The sequence below is a fragment of the Lutjanus erythropterus genome, chromosome 18 (assembly GCF_056507025.1).
Source record: "Lutjanus erythropterus isolate fLutEry1 chromosome 18, fLutEry1.hap2, whole genome shotgun sequence".
In the NCBI taxonomy this organism is placed as follows: domain Eukaryota; kingdom Metazoa; phylum Chordata; class Actinopteri; order Lutjaniformes; family Lutjanidae; genus Lutjanus; species Lutjanus erythropterus.
In genome coordinates this window covers 28,126,547-28,143,134 of record NC_139334.1, presented here as the reverse complement: position 1 = coordinate 28,143,134, position 16,588 = coordinate 28,126,547, and the positions used below count along the sequence as shown (strand labels likewise).

Sequence of the window (16,588 nt, the reverse complement as noted above, 5' to 3'; positions counted from 1 at the left end):
GTTCCGCGTCTATGATTTGCTAGTTGTTGCTATGTTAGTTGCTTACTAGGGAAGTATTCTGTTTGCACAAACTGACAGCTGATGACCGGCACACATGGATTGACTGTGCTGCTGGTGTATTTACCATATAATGTTACATCTCTGTGGAGTTGGAGCTGTGAAATCCACGGACACCACAGTAACCATAAATTAACCTTAAGGTTAAATTATGGTTACTGCATTGTGTACAACCACTAGTCAATCACTGACACTTGCGGAGGCCTCTGCACAGTTCCATATTTTGGCTGGAGCCCCACAGATGCTCCACTCCACAAAACACCAGACACACCACAGTAACAATAAATTACACTGAAATGAATGCTGTTCCAGAGTCCAACAGTCTTATATTCAGAAATAACAAGCCCTAGAATGCTGTAATTGACCAATCACAATCAAATATTGAAAGTCATCTAATAACTCACAATAATGACTTATTGACTTAGATACTTAGTCGTTATTTAGAGAAAGTTTCATGTTATAATCTCCACCATGCTTAAGCCTGGAGGGAGTCATACAATCACTTGCATGTGTGTGTGCGAGTGTGTGTGTGACCAGTGGACCTGCATCTTGTCTTTTTTGTGCACAATCATGACTGTGTGCTGAAGGACCTCTGTGTTTCACAATTTTTGAAAAAACTTGGAAAACACGCCGGTGATAGACAGTTCCTATTCTTGTGATTGCAATATCTCAAGAACGCCGTGAGGGAATTTCTTCAAACTTGGCACAAACGTTCACTGAGACTCAAGACTGAACTGGTTAAATATTGATGGTCAAAGTTTGCTGTAACTTCACAAAAGACGTTCTTGGTCATAACTCAATTCATGTACTAATTAAGTCAAAAATGCACTATAATGTTTAATAGGATACTAGCAGTGCTGCAGAGTAACTACTTACATGAAACTAGTTACATGTAATTGAAATACAAATTAAATGTGGGGCATCCTGGTAGCTCAGTTGGCAAAGCATGTGCCCCAGGCACTGGGGCTGAGTCCTCCTCAGCGGCTGTGGGTGTGATTGTCATACAAATTTTCATATAATTCTGCATACATTGTTTTTTTCAGGCTGCCTGGCACAGATCTGTACTTTACTTAGTGACTTCTTCTAGTTTTGAGATATTCTAAAAAATATATTCTAAGAAATAAAGAAATACTAAGACTTTATTTCACAAATCTCATTATAATGACTTACTGCATCTTTCTATTTTTTTATTTTTTTTTTTAAGTTATGTTTTGGGGCTTTTCTTGTCTTTATTTGATAGGATTGCTGAAGAGTAGATAGGAAAGGGGGGTGAAGAGAGAGGGGATGACACACAGCAAAGGACCACGGGCAGGAGTTGAACCAGCAGCTGCTGCAGAGGACTGACAGCCGCCATACATAGGGCGGACGCTCTACCAACTGAGTTAAATGGCCACCCATGCATCTTTCTTTTAATCACATTGGCAGAAATGAGCTCCCACAGTTGTTTGGCCAGCTCTGTGTTGTGGTGTTGTAAAGACATTTAGGTGTTTTATTGGCAAAAGTACTGAAAAGTTGCCCATTTACTCTCATTCAGTTCCAAGTAGTTGTCTTGATCTGTTTTGTATTGCTCTGAATGTGAAGCAACAATCCAGCTTGCATCTGAACAGTCTCTACTAGTAACTAGATTAAAGGTTAAGGTTGGTTTACGTAACATAGTAATCAATGGGAGGAGCATCTGGAGGAGGAGAATCCAGAGGAGGTGTGGGATATCACTCTGTGTCGGGTTCACTCCTCATCTGTTTGTTTTAGACATCGTCTCACCCTTCACCGTACACACTTCACTAAAGTCAGGCTATCCGGGATTTATAATGACGTTAGCCTGCTACCTACACCTAAGCTTTGTCATGTCCTTCCTTACACACCTGTTGGTTAGAAATATTTAACTCTATTTCATTTCTATAGTATTAGGAGTCAATTTGAATCAACAACAATCACAAAATTGTTTGGGGTTCTGGCTCCCACTCCCCTGCTTCCATAATATAAGCATTTGTTACCTTATTAAATTAGGTGTACTGTGAATGGTTCAGTCAGATAATTTAACAAAACACAAAAGATTGGTGTTTACTTCTGTTCTAATATCTTTAATGAATAGTTATTATAATGTGAAACCTCAAAATAACGGGTTTTTATCTCAAAATAATGACTTAATATCTCAAAATAATCAGTTAATACAGTCATTCCCAAAGACTGGGTTTGGACCCACAGGAAATTCTGCAAATTCAAGAGTATTTATATCTGCAGTACGTCTTTAATACAGCATTTAAAATGTGTATGTTGTTTTACTGATGACAGGAAAAAAACATAAGCCTGTTAATTACATCTAAAGATATTTTGTCTCTTTAGTGTATAATCATCTGAAAACAACAACTATTGTGTTTTTGTTACCTTAGATTAGTTTGTCTGGACAGGCAGCAGATCCTCTTCAGACGTCACCAATGTGTACCTCCAAGTTTCTACAGTAGCCCAGAATGAACAAACCCACCACTGGCTTTAGTTACAGCCTTCTGCCTGTTTTTGCAAGTTTTGTTGCTACAGCAGGTTCTCCTACACAGTGGGGACGGTGAAGTGAGGGGAATTCATTTGTAGCCTCAACACTAGATGCCACTATATCCTACACACTGGTCCTTTAAATCAGCTGTTCCAGTGGTGGAAGGAAAATAAGTACATTTACTCAAGTCTACACAGGTCTATGACAAAAAGGCAGTAAAAAGAAAATAAATAAAACTTCTGTAGAAAAGGTTCATGCCTAATACTAAAATAAGTAATCCAACCAACACAACATAATCAATAGTTGCACCTTTTATTATAAAAAATATTTACAAAGATGCTACAATGTTTTTTCCTTAATATAAAAAAATGCATACATTTTACAACGGTAATTAGTCTTTGAAGTTCTAGCTCCCATTCAGACCAGAGTGACATCCTTCAGGAGTGTTGTGGTAAGGTATTAAGCGTGTCGTAATACTGTATTTTTGTCAATACATTTTGTTTGCCTGAGTTAATCTCTTCATCACGATAAGGAACAATTTTGAAAAATGCATTTGATTTTTCCACATCTTTAGGAGAAAGGCAACTGTTTGCATAAAGGAATTAAAGGACATTTGAGTCGTATACAATCATTTTGAAACGCGTATGACAGAGCTGCATAGTGATTTGAATAGTAACCCGGTTATTATTACTAATAAAAAAAATGTGTGGAATAAATAGGTACTGCATTCAAAACAGAGGGCGAAATTTAGATAAATATAATTTCATAGGGCCTCGTGGTCGATTTGAAGTCAATGTGGCATGTCTGTACCTAGATATAATAAATACAATAAATAAAACAACAATAAATTAGATTGGGTTAACACACAGAATTCTTCATTTGTTGTACTAACAAATGAGAGAAAGAAATATGGCTTCTTGATGCAGTTATCACCCCGTGGTTTCTCCAAATGCTTCAGGAAAAAGCTGTTATTATTGTTATTAGATCTGTATGTAAAGCAGGGCAGGAAACTTACTGACGTTTGTCCACCAAATACTGTAAACTTACCAGAAACAGTCAAATCTTAACCAGCATTTGGTTGGTGGCTTGCAGTAATTTCCCTGTCCTGCATAAAGCTTTGAGAAAATGAAAGAACAGCGCCTATAAAGTGTGACAATGCCAGCCCTGACACCTGTTACAGTCGACTTGTTATACCAAACCATGGGAAGACACTGTCTCGAGTCTGGCTACATTAAAATCTTAAAAACCGCTTGGGAGGGAAAAAATAATAATAATAATAATATCAAATGATACTTGCAAAATCCCCCAGCTGTATAATGCAAAAAATATATTTCTATATACACATACGTACATATACATATATTCCATTCATAATTGCTCAAATCTTTAGGAAAATATGCATTGATTCATAGATTTGGATTTACAATTTGTTCTGGTTTCTGATGCATGTTGTAGTGTGATGAATTGTTCCTCAGTCCATGTAACAATAAATAGAAATGGACAAAATGGCAGAGAATACGACCAGAAGGAGCTAGTATGACAGAATGTATGACAGACGTAAACATGGAAAGTACGTAAATAAGAATGCATCATGGTATAGGTAATTATCTTTGCCCTCGCACGGATATTGTCGTGTTTTTAGTTTCATTGACAAAGTAGGAAACTAACTACTTCGCCCACAGGCCGGGATGGCTTGTGAATCCCAAAATTCATTAATTTCACCCTCACTACTTGTTGCCAATTTCATGTTTTTAAACAAAAAGGTCCCAACAGCAGCTGCCGACTTGCCTAAGTGGTCGTTAGAGCAGACTAATCTACACCTCTAACAGCCGATCCCAAAATCTACTTGGCTTTGCTGTTAATTTCCCACCTCGTCCCAAAAACTCCAACAATCTCCGTGTGTAACAATACCACATACAGAACATGCACATGTGTACTGTGCATAGTCTGGAAAGAGTCTGAGGGATCAGTACAGGCCAAAGGAATGTTCAGGTTTCAGGAGTTTCAGGATCCCACTATGATCTCCATGATGTGGTCCAGTTCGTTCAGATCTGACCTGCAGCTCGAGCTGGAGCTGAGGGTCGTTGGCCCATGAGAGGAAAGGCTCTCGAGCAGGTCATAAGGCCCCATCTTTGGGGCGCTCTGCATGCCTGTCAGCACCGTGTCGAGGTCATAGTAGGATGGGTCCACGTCTGAAAACAGTTCCTCGAGCGCAGGGTCAGGGGGCGGCGCCGGGTGCTTGATCTCAAAGGTCCCAAAAACCTGCTCCCCTGTCCTGGAGTCTGCGCTCAGGTGGTCCCGCTCTGCCTCCTCGCCCTCCGACACACACTCTTCGCTGTCCTCCTCTTCGTCCTCCTCGCACTCACCGTCTTCCTCTTCCTCCTCCCAGCAGGGTCCCATGCCAAAGGGACCTGCCAGGTAAGAAGCAGAGGACAGCTGGGGGGAGACGGGTGACAAAGTAGACATGGTGACCTCTGTCTCCACGTCTCCCTCCATCACCACCTCCTCATTGTGGTAGCCTTCCTCCAGGCCAACCACTGAGAAGGGCTTCGGGCTCTGCCCAGCCTGAGCTGCTGCATCTGTCTGCCGGCACAGCACCTCGGTGGCCACCAGGCGGTCGGCGGGACACTGTGCGGCGGCCAGGGCCTGGGTCATTATCTGCCAGGTGCCGTCCTGGGTCATCTCCTCCTGGATCTGCCGCACCGTGTTGGCGATGAGCACCGAGCGGCACAGGTTCGGCTCCACCAGCATGTGGCAGAGTTGCAGCTTGATCAGCGACATGTCAAGCAGCGACTGCCGCTGCAGGCTGTAAGAGGACGACAGCGTCCGAGCCACCGCAGATGAAGCTGCCGGCGGCCCCTGGTCACCACTGGAGACCGGCTCCTCTCCGGAGTCTGAAAACTTGCGCTTGGTGCCCTTCGGGAACATGTTGTCTCTCTGTGGTGATGGCGAGGAGACAGAAACACAGTCAGACATCTGCAGGAAACACTTATTTGAAGATCAATGAATTAATCACTCAGACAAACACACAAAAATGCCTAATTAATTTCACTAGCTAAGATCATATTGAAAAGAATAAGTGTCACGTAATTAATAATGCAAATGTGTGATGTGATGAGGCTATGTGGTGTAGTATTTTTGTGTGGAAATGAGGGAGCTAGGGCTACAATCTGCTCAACAGCAGCTGTGACTTTATCAATAAACTCTACAGGTTTAAACTCTTTATGAACTACAGTAAACAGTGAATTGTTTGTTGTAGTTTTTTTCTTAAAGTTTGCTATACCTTTCCTGTTGAGAGGCACAGGCAATAGCAATGCAGCTTGGTCCCGGCTGCAACGCTTCAAGTACTTTTGTACGAGCGACAAGCAGCTTTTGTTCAGCACCATTTCTGCCCATTTTAGGCCAGTCTGAGGCAAGACTCCTGCTGGGCGGAACAACCACACTTTTAACAGACCACTGAGCCACCGAAAATAGCATGGTTACCAACTAAATGCCGACGCTGCATCAAAGTAAGCACAGACTAGAGAGACCTTTGTCAGAAAACAAAAACAGCACTCAAGTTACATGATCAGTGCACTTATATTCTTTCCCACTGCCACCTGTGATCAAGAAAATAATATCCTAATCAATAAGGTGCTTTTAAGGGATAAAAGTGACAAGAATGTGGAAAATTACAGCATTTACAATATTCACAATACAATTTACCACCATGACCCACTAATATTTACAAGGGATATCAGGTTTCCAGGTCTACACACGACACGCTTCAAAAACTAGTAGAACAAGATTTTCACTTTCTCTTCACTGAGGGAGGGGAAGAAAAGTAGAGTCAACTTCCTTATTACACACCGTTTGGAGCACACAGTTCATGTCTTACAGGAACAAAACAACACTCTTGCCAACATTAAAGGCCCTCTGACTCCCCAAAATAAACGGGATGCAAGTAAATAGGAGACTGAGCTCTGAACAGCAGCCTGTGGCATTTAATTTTCCATCAGACAGAAAAAAAAACTGTGCAGTGTCCGGCTGTGTCTCCTCTGTGTAAAAACCTGTGGGCAGGGCATTTGGGTCAATGATTCCACTCATTCCAAATTTCCATTTGTGATACATTTTTTACAAAATAATCACAAAAAGTAAACCAGGGGTACAATAAAAATAGTATTGACACATGTTTGATTGTAAAAGCATAACATTAGGATTTACAGAATAGAAATCAAACAACAAAGTGTTGTTAATTTTACAAAAAACTGCCCACTTTCCTACTGTTTTGTTACCAACAAAGAAGATGAAGAATGTTTTTCTTTCAATTTTAATCTTAGGATGCCACACAAAAACTAAGGCGCTAAAATCTGTAGAAAATACATACCATCTTAACACATTCAAGCACTCAGGGGCAAGATTTTACAGCAAAAAATGGGGATGACAAAAAACACCATAATTTCACATTTAATCAACATATAATCAAACATGTCATCAAAAAAGTAGTGCTTCCTAATTAGGAAATCAATGGTGAAGTCAATTTACTTCATCCTTCAACGGGGGGAGGTACTGTGGTTCTTTACAAACACATGAAAACCTGACATAAAATGAGAAAGAAAGATTAAATTACAACTACTGTCTTTACCTGACTGATCAGATGAATTATTTGAAATCAGCACCATGTTTTAAAAAGTTATGATCCATATCAAAACAAAAAGAGAAGTGGCTCTAATATACACTGAAGGAGGTCTCTGAGTCCTCGCTTGCACACAGAATAAACATTTCCTGACAGTGGACAGAATAGGAAAAAAGTCATTTATGAAGGGAACCTGGAGATCTAAAATACAAAGGGTGAGAAAACAATTATGGACAATAATATGTTGTCTTCTTGTGTGGTGCATTTGTGCTGGCCCCTGTTAAACAAGACACACTAGAGAGCACTATCTCCCTGAAGGAAAAACAACAACAACGTGTAAAGAAAAATTCAAATAGGAAATGAAAATACAACCAGGAAGACCTACAACCTGAGAGAAAGCACACTGCACAGAGAATTAAAAAACAGTTTTGGACATGACAGAATTTGTTTTTACAGGTATATTGATAAAAATGTTTTTTAACACCCCTATGGGTTAGCATTTTCAGGTTAAATCTCAAGGATTCTACTTGGAAATTAATTCAAATGAAAATACCATAAATCTTATAGTTAATAACAGTAATTGTTATGTTTACTTTATTGTGAAAAAAGACCCAGATCAGACTGGAAATGGTTTGGACCTTGATCACGCTGATCTTGCACCTGTAGCAGACAAACTTGCATCATACTACTGACACAAAAAGCACATTCTGTAGGGCTCTTAATAAGGATATATTACTAAAATCACACACTAATAAAGCTACTGTTAATTTTTAAATCAATTGGGCTATTATATTTTTCAATATATTCTAAGAATTTCCCAGCAAATTACAAAATCAAAAGGTGATAAAAATTGTATGAACTCCATATTTGACAAAATAATAAAACACCTCATAATGACACCAAACACAATCCGTTTACACAAAAATAAAGCCTACCATGATCTGAATTTTTTACATGATAAACTTGTGTGGTTATTGTGCTGCTGTGTATAATCTTTAATACTAGGGAGGCATAATATTGATTTTTTTCAGTCAATATGATAACTGATAATTACTTGCTTCTCATGCCAATACTGATCATTGATATCTTCACATTTATGTATTTTAAAAAGAAGTTCATAATGTGCAGTTCACACACACCTGAGACTAAGATGTAGTGAGCAAAGACGGCTGATGTAATATTCCATAGCTCTAACCAACAGCTCTCACTCTTTAAATGTTCATGCATTTTTTCAATTAAAGCACAGCTCAAAACTTAAAACATACTTGATCTTTTATATAACATTTTGCAAAAGCATTCAAATTAAATACTCTGGCATAGTCTGCCACATTAGATATTATAGTCTATAATAATATTGTATTATTTTATTAACAGTTTTATCTTTTTTTTGCACAAGTTCAGGTCTTGGCTTGCTACTTGGCTTGCTATTTTATTCCATTTAGGGAAAGCATATGCACTGTAAATTCAAAGTAAAAACTTGTTTTATACAAAGCTGTCATTTCTCCTTGTTTTTTTTTTTTTATATATTTCTTACAGAACTGTACTGTGGACTTTTTGTGGTATTATCATACCTTGAGTTTTTGATTCTGTAACACTGTTTTCCTGTGAAACTAAAAGAAAATAAACCCAACCTTCAGTCAACAAGCAGGTGAATACAAAATGACTACACTTTCATTTTTTTTGGTGAACTATCCCTTTAAAGTGGTCAAAATCCTCTGACATGGTCTCAAGTTTTGTTTCACTGTGCATGATTTATTGCTCTACTGAACTTTAAATATTAACATATTTATTTAAAAACATTTTGTCTGCTATAGATGCTTATTTAGTGATTAACAGTTACAGATTATTTCCAGTACAATAAAATCACATTATTTTAAACCTTAATTTTTTTTCCGTTATAACGTCACAATGACAGTAACTTTAGTCACGTTGTTTTGACAAGATTTAACAAGCAAATGCTGACACATATGATGTTCAAAAACTTGTCTAGCAGATATCAGGAAATGAGTAATCAAGCGCAAAAGAACACCTCATTGAAATTGTGCAAATAATGTAGTAGTTCCGGTCAGGTACAAGTATTATTAGACAATTATAAATACTAGATACAGTTTTATATGTAAAACATCACTAGTAAACAGAGTTGTTTGTGTATTATGCTAGGAGCCAGAAGCCAAACAAAATGCAGCCTCGCTTTACGTCAATGGCTCCTAGCATGACCCATCCCCCACTGCACACCGAAAACCAGCACTTTCATAGCACGCCGTACTAAATGAATAAATACTCATACAACACGGCGGCTTCAAGTTTCACATTTCTCCATTAAAAATGTAATTTAACCACTAACACCCGACACATAAACGCCGATACAGCCGCTGTAAAGAGCTGCTCGGAGCTGCTGGCCGTGTCTGCCGCATGCTTTGTCTTTTCAGCATCGCTGCCGAGGAGCGACAATGAGGCCATTTTGCGCTAGTAGCTAACAGCTAGCCGGCTAGCTATGCTACGGCTCTGACTTTACGTTTATGAGCTGCCGCTAGCTAACTGTGCTAATCGATGTTCAGTGAAACGGAAAAACGATGAGGTACAAAACGCTTGGCATTCGTCTCAGTTTAACCTTCTTTGGCCATTTCCTCTTACTTCACAAAAAAAATGAATGCTAGCTGGCGTAAAGCTAATTAGCCCAAAGCGCCCACCCACACATCCTCCCTCCGCGGTCCTTCCTCCTCTCTGGCCAAAAACAAGAGTTTTCGCCGCGGCTGGGCTGCTAAGTTCCCCCCCAAAAAAACAACAAACGCTCAGCCGGGTATCTGGTTATAAACGACTACCGACGGGTGGTTCTGATGGCCGTACTCACCGCGTGTTTGTGTTATTTTATTCCCGTCTCGGTCATAGGATCGACGGCAGGGAAAGCGGAGATCAGGTTCAGATGAGATCATTCATGCCACGGCTTCAAAAACTGAACTACCTCCGTCCTGCTGCTGCTGCTGCTGCTGCGGAGCGGACGGCAGGAGGGAAGGAAGGGAGGGAGGGGGAGGGGAGCCGACAAAAGCCAGCCATATGCCTGCCTGGGATTCCTCTTTAATGATTTCTCCCTGCTTTTCTCCCCTCTCAACATAATGCTTTAATTTGTAAAAACAAGTGAAAGTCTGTGGTTGGCATCGAGAACAAGAAATAGAAGGTACTAAGTTTGTTTTTTGTTTTTTTTTGGCTAGTTGAAATACTTGTTCTGTATTAACCTGCCTTTTTTAATCAAAGAAAGACAAGCAAGCAATTAATGGTATAGGAATTATTTAGATTATTCACCTGAATAAAGTAAATAGATAGCAGTAAGTGGTGGAAACATTTACTCAAGCTTTTACTTTCATTTTGTGCTACTTTATACTTGTACTTTGCTGACATTTTGTACTTTTTACTCCACTACAGTTATCTGACAGAGATAGTTCACACATTTCTTTACTGTATGGAAGAACATTTACATCAATGTGATGAAAGAAAAGATCCTGTTGGTCGTTATGAGATTCTAAGTCATTATTTTGAGGTACTACATCATTATTATGAGGTACTAAGTCATTATGAGGCACTAAGTCATTATTTGTAGGTACTAAGATCATTATTTTAAGATGCTAAATCATTATTATGAGGTACTAAGTCATTATTTTAAGATGGTATGTCATTGTTATGAAGTACTAAATCATTATTTTAAGATGGTATGTCATTGTTATGAAGTACTAAGTCATTATTATGAGGTACTAAGTCATTATTTTAAGATGGTATGTCATTGTTATGAAGTACTAAGTCATTATTATGAGGTACTAAGTCATTATTCTGAGGTACAAAGTTATTATTTTTAAGATGCTAAGTCATTATTATAAAGTACTATGTCATTATTTTGAGTACAAAGTCATTATTATAGGGTCCTAAGTCAGTTATGTGTTACTAAGTCATTATTTTTGAGGTACTCAGTCATTATTTCAAGTTTGTTAGTTTGAATTTGTATGAAACCACTAGAATAACTACTTAAATAAATTAATTCATATTACATTTTTGACATGGAGGGAGGGAGACACGGGGACAGAAATGGACCCTAGGCCGCCAGTTTGAGTCCCCTGTTTACTCTAATGCAGCTTTTAAAACCAGGAAGAGTCAACACTTAATACCACATCATGACATGATGATATCCAAAATCTAAGACATATCTAGTCTCATATGCCGATATTAATATTGATCAATATATTGCCCAGCCCTTCACCTGCAGAACACCTATGGGCAATTTAGATAAATAAACATAACCTGCATATTTTGTTTTTGGTCTGTGAGAGAAAACCAGACAAACACCAAAGTAAAACCCACACAGACATGAGGACAACATGAACGTTCTCCTGAGTGGTTTGAAGCTCTGGCAAGTTTGAACTCAGAACCTTCCTGCTGTGAGGTGACAGTGTTAACCACAGCACCACTGTACCTCCGTAAAACAACTAGTTCACATATTTTTTTTAATTTGTTTTTTATAACAGATTATAAAGTCCTCCCTTTTAGTCATCCTCATTTTCCATATTGAAATTTTGCTATATGGTCTATTCTGTACCAAGGTTATTATGTAAAACTAAACTAAAAACTAAAACTGGGTGTTAAAAAACATTTTAAGAACTAAAAATAAAAAGTAGACTTTAGAAAAAAACAACAAAAAGTAACTAAAATGATACTATGTACTTAGAAATGTGACTGAAATGAGATCAAATGTGGAGGAAATGTCTTTAAATTTAGTGTTTGTCAGTCTGGTTTGTGTTTGTATTTTAATACTTATTCTGAACTTCTTAAATCTGGCCCCTGACAAATAAAATTATTATTAAAAAAAACACCTAAAACTAATCCAGAAACTGATAACTACTAAGCTAAAACTGAACATTTTTAAACAATAAAAACTAAACTGAGACTAGCAAGCCCACTCTGGAACCTAACTGAAACAAAACTGAATTGAAAACAAAAATTAAAACAAAATAAAAATAAAAACTAATTTAAAAAATACAAAATTATAATAACTGCTCTGTAGAGACACCATTTATTGCCTTTCCAGGAGTAGACCAAGGGTCTAAGGATAGAAGCTGCTGTATGCTGTACCGAGCTGTGTTTTCTTAATCAAATTGACTTTTGACTTTTGAATTTATACATTTTGTGTATTTTTTTTCCACATTTCCGCCTTGACCTATCCTGTTTATACTGACAGACATTTACAGAAAAGTTTTTCGTTTAGTTATTTGTATTGATTGCAGGGTGAATAATCTCACCACACTGGCAAATTTTAATAGTATTTGAAGGAGTCAATTGCAGATAAATGCACAGATGGAGATTTACTGGTTACAAATTGCAGAAAACAAGAAAACGTAATCAACTGGATGTAATTTTGCATATTGATACACATTTTAATTTGGTGCCAGATGTTAACAGGCTCTTAAAATCACGTGTATTTACCTTTATAGTTGGGTTTCAAAGCTGATAAATTGCAAGTTGAATCTAGTATATTTATCTCTTTCTGAATTTTCTCTTTTACACATCACTGACACATTTAGCAGCCAACTTCACTCTTTTCAGTAGTGTGTTTTTTTCTCTCTAATGACAAGACTACCACACATAACACCCTTTGAGTCAGATTGGTATAATTATCAGTAATTATTGGAGCTGGTGATGCTTATTATCTCTGTCATGGAGGTTTTTTGTTTTCACTCTTGGTAATTAGTTAAATCTGTCGTCCTATTAACGGTGTATTTCAGAAACCTGAAAAAAGATTTAAAATGTTTTGGAAAGTTTGGCTTGAGCCAAGAAACAGCTGATTAGATTTCTTCACTGATCTGGGATCTCACAGGTACAGAAATTATAATTCACACCAAACCTGGAAAGGATTTTATTTAAAGTTAGGCAATTTATTTAATTTAAAGATAGAGGAAGTAGGAGAAGGATTTGTTACGTGCTGTTTGTAAACGCATCAGAAAGATAGTTGATTGTTGATTCTCATCCCCAGGACATCAAATATGGCTGATTTTGTAGCTAAACCATCTTGAGCAAAGCAAAATAATGAGAAAATAAGAAGATGCAGGCAGAGGGTATGATAGGAATGATGCAAAATAAGTATTTTCTCAGTCATGAGTTGATTTTTTTCAACTCACAGCACAAAGCTTCAGCATAAGGAACACACAAACTGAGGTTCATGCTTTCCCTCTAGATCCTGACACCATAGCAGGAAAAGCAAGAGGTGAAAGATACGATGCCAAGAAAAGTAACCAAGTGCTGCAGGAATGACGACTAAAACCTGGAAATGAGTTATGATGTCTTCACATTTCTCTGTCCCTCATCTCATTTGAATGGGGTTTTGTCTGTGGTTAACACAAGCTTTAAAAACTTTCATTTTTGGTCTAAAATACATCAGTAAATATCCTACTTAAATTTTGAAGCTTTTAAGCATCTTTAAAGATGCAGTTTCTAACAAAAAATATGTGTAATTGTGTACATTTGAAACACTTTTGCTCCATGTGATTGGAGTGGCTCCAGGATCCTGGCGTTGTGCACACTGGCTCACTGTCATGACAGAACCAGCAATTCAGGGCTCAACAGTAAGGACTGCAAGTAAAATGCCACATGAGGCCAATACATCTTTGCCAGAATGGGCAGGTGGTAAAATAGAACTCAACTATTAAACTACGGTATAATCGAATAATCATTAAATTGATTTTTAATGCAAAATGGCAGAAAATTCTTATGACTTAAGACTTATGGTTTATTTTGTTGTTTTTAAATCATATTAAACTTTGGGTTTTGCACTGACAAAACAAAACAGTTAAAGATATTTTGGATGGACATTATTCACTATTTTCTGATCATAGAGACTGCAGCCTGAGATTAAACATGACATTAACTTTAGTCTTTGATATTATTATAATTGCTAATAAATAATCAAATTTATACAGAGGTAAATAAAAATTGACTTCTGACACTCTTGCCAGTTCTTTCACCTGTTTTTCCTGCCATGATGAGTCAGAATGTCTGCCGTGAAAAGGGTCTACAGGGGGAGGTGATCCCTCGTGATCCCTCACTGACTGTCACTGTCCAGAAAATACAAATAGTAAGATGTTTCCTTCCCATGTCAGCAGTGGAATATCCAGTGATAAAGACCACAGTACATGTAAAATAGGCTGAAACTGGAGAAAATGAAACAGTACAGTCCCTTCATTTTCCTGCTTACTGTGTCATATGTAAATTCTGCTTGTTGGAGGATTGTGTTTGCTGTGAGCCATGTAAATGCTATGGTCTTTAGCGGTCGACCATTGTGGGGTTTTCAAAGGTCAGTGCTGCTATCAAAAAGAAAAGTCGTGTATTCTATACACATTACACTCTAATATAAACAGGCATCCTAGCCAGTAATGTTGTTAAAGATGGACTTTTTTAAATGAACGAAAACTGAAAAATATATTGGGTTATGCTGTAGATTTCAGAATGTGACTGGTATTTAAGTGACAGCAGGACACAGTCTGTCAGGAGCAACACCGTTCAACCAGTCCATTGTTACTGGGTGTGTCATTAGGGTTGATTTTCATTATCAGTTCCTCGTAGTTTCCTAAAGCCTAACTAACAGTCCAGAACAGTCATTCCCAAAGACTGGGTCGGGGCCCACAAGTGGGTCACAGGAGATTTTATTTGGGTCCCCAGATCAATAAAAGACTGTGGAAGAAATTCTACAGATTTAAGATTTTTGTCTGCAGTCCACCTTTTTATGGAGCATTTAAAATGCTCCAATTGTTTTACTAAAGAGAGGAAAAAACTGGAGCCTGTTACTTTGTCTCATTCAGGCTAAAGTATCTTATGTTGTTTCCCTGATAAGCGGAAATAAAAATAATAGTATGACCTGTTAACTCAGATGGAATTAATTAATTTAGCATTTCTAAAGTTTTAACGTGTTTTCAATAAAGCATCATAATAGTATAAGGCGATGTGGAAATGGCAGTAAATATGGTTGGGAACGTTTATTTATACACAAATTGTCTTCCCAGGATTTATTGATAAGGTGTGTTGAGAACTGGGTCACAGTAGTTTGTCGTTTTTAAAGAAAAAGTTTGGGAATCAGTGGTCCGAGAATCAATGATATTCAGCATGTATTTATTCTTGCAAATCCTCACAGTCCTGAAGCTGGAACTAGAAATCTTTGGTTGATTCTTGTTTTTTTATTGATTATCAAAATAGTTGCTAGTTCTTTTTCAGTAGATTGATTCATTAATTGGTTGATTAGCTTTACATGTCATTTTGACAAAAACAGCCCCCTGGATCACCCACTAAATTTCATAGAATAAAGTTGTTAAGGGGAAAATTCTGCACTTTTCATAAGGATGTCAATATTCATGTTAAATGTAGTTAAGTGAAGAAATAAATTCCTGTGTGTACTGTATTGACACAGAGACTTAAGTTCTCCTGTTGAAAAATTTAGAGTCCCCTCGCTTCAAAGTCAATGGAGTTTGGTTTGATGCCTTTCACATTATTTTTTAACTTTATTTAGATTTCAATGTCAATATGAATGACATAAGACATAGAACCCTTTGAACAGTCCTTGACAGAGGGCTTAGACATTCAAGCGCAGCATTATTAGAGTCCATCTCTGCAGAAAAATCATCATCATCTGAAGCTTTGCTGCCATTTGTTCCATTATATACACTTGTTTCAGTCTCTGAATTCGTGTTGACGAAAGAGCTTTCCTCTAGTTTATGGTTATCATTTTGCAGGCAATAAGTAGAAGTTTACATAGCATACATCTTTGGTCTTCATCTGTTATAGATTGGGGTTCCTCACCAGGTCAAAACAAGACTGGATCCAGTGGGAGGGCAGATTTAATAATTTTTCTGTCTCTTCTTTAATCTTGCCAGAACACCTGCAGTACTGGACAGTCCCAAAAAATGTGAGAAAAATCCCCAGTCATCCCACAGGTCTCCCAGTATAGAGCTGATACTTGAACCGTTAAAAAAATTTGAATTTTTAGCTTCTGATGCCTTTCACATTTTGTTCTATGACATAAAATACATCAGTAAAGTGTAGGAGAAACCACGGTGGCTGTGAAACTCGATACATGTGAGTGCAACATGGCTGACTCTGTTGAAGACGACCCGCGCCCTCTGTAGATATAAACGGCTCATTCTAGGGTGATGAAACCACAACAGTCATTTAATGATTAATAATTTTATTTGTTTTGGGTTTTTTTTTTGTTTTTTATTTGCTTGTTTGTTTGTTTTTTTATTTTAAATTTTAATTCAGAACAAATTTGGAGCATGACTTAGAGCACATTATAGTTACAAAACTGTATTATTTTTTTCTTCCATCCAAATTAATAGAGCATTCAGATAAAAATAAATGTTTACATGCAGAGGTATTCATAGTTTAAATAAATAGAAATGAAC

General features: G+C 37.5%; 1 protein-coding gene across 2 annotated transcripts; it reads right to left on the bottom strand.

The window, feature by feature from the left end:
• Positions 1-4,549: 4,549 nt before the first annotated feature.
• cdca4 (cell division cycle associated 4) lies at positions 4,550-10,168 on the bottom strand. Of its 2 annotated transcripts, XM_084742600.1 has the most exons (3): positions 10,012-10,162; positions 5,829-5,966; positions 4,550-5,482 (listed from the first exon to the last, which is right to left on the bottom strand). In XM_084742600.1, the coding sequence occupies exon 3, from the start codon at positions 5,471-5,473 to the stop codon at positions 4,550-4,552; it is 924 nt and encodes a 307-aa protein (XP_084598726.1). In that variant the 5' UTR covers positions 5,474-5,482; positions 5,829-5,966; positions 10,012-10,162. The 2 variants fall into 2 exon arrangements, with proteins under 2 accessions (XP_084598726.1, XP_084598725.1); XM_084742599.1 differs by lacking the exon at positions 5,829-5,966 and having other exon boundaries at positions 10,012-10,168.
• Between the last annotated feature and the right edge of the window lie 6,420 nt (positions 10,169-16,588).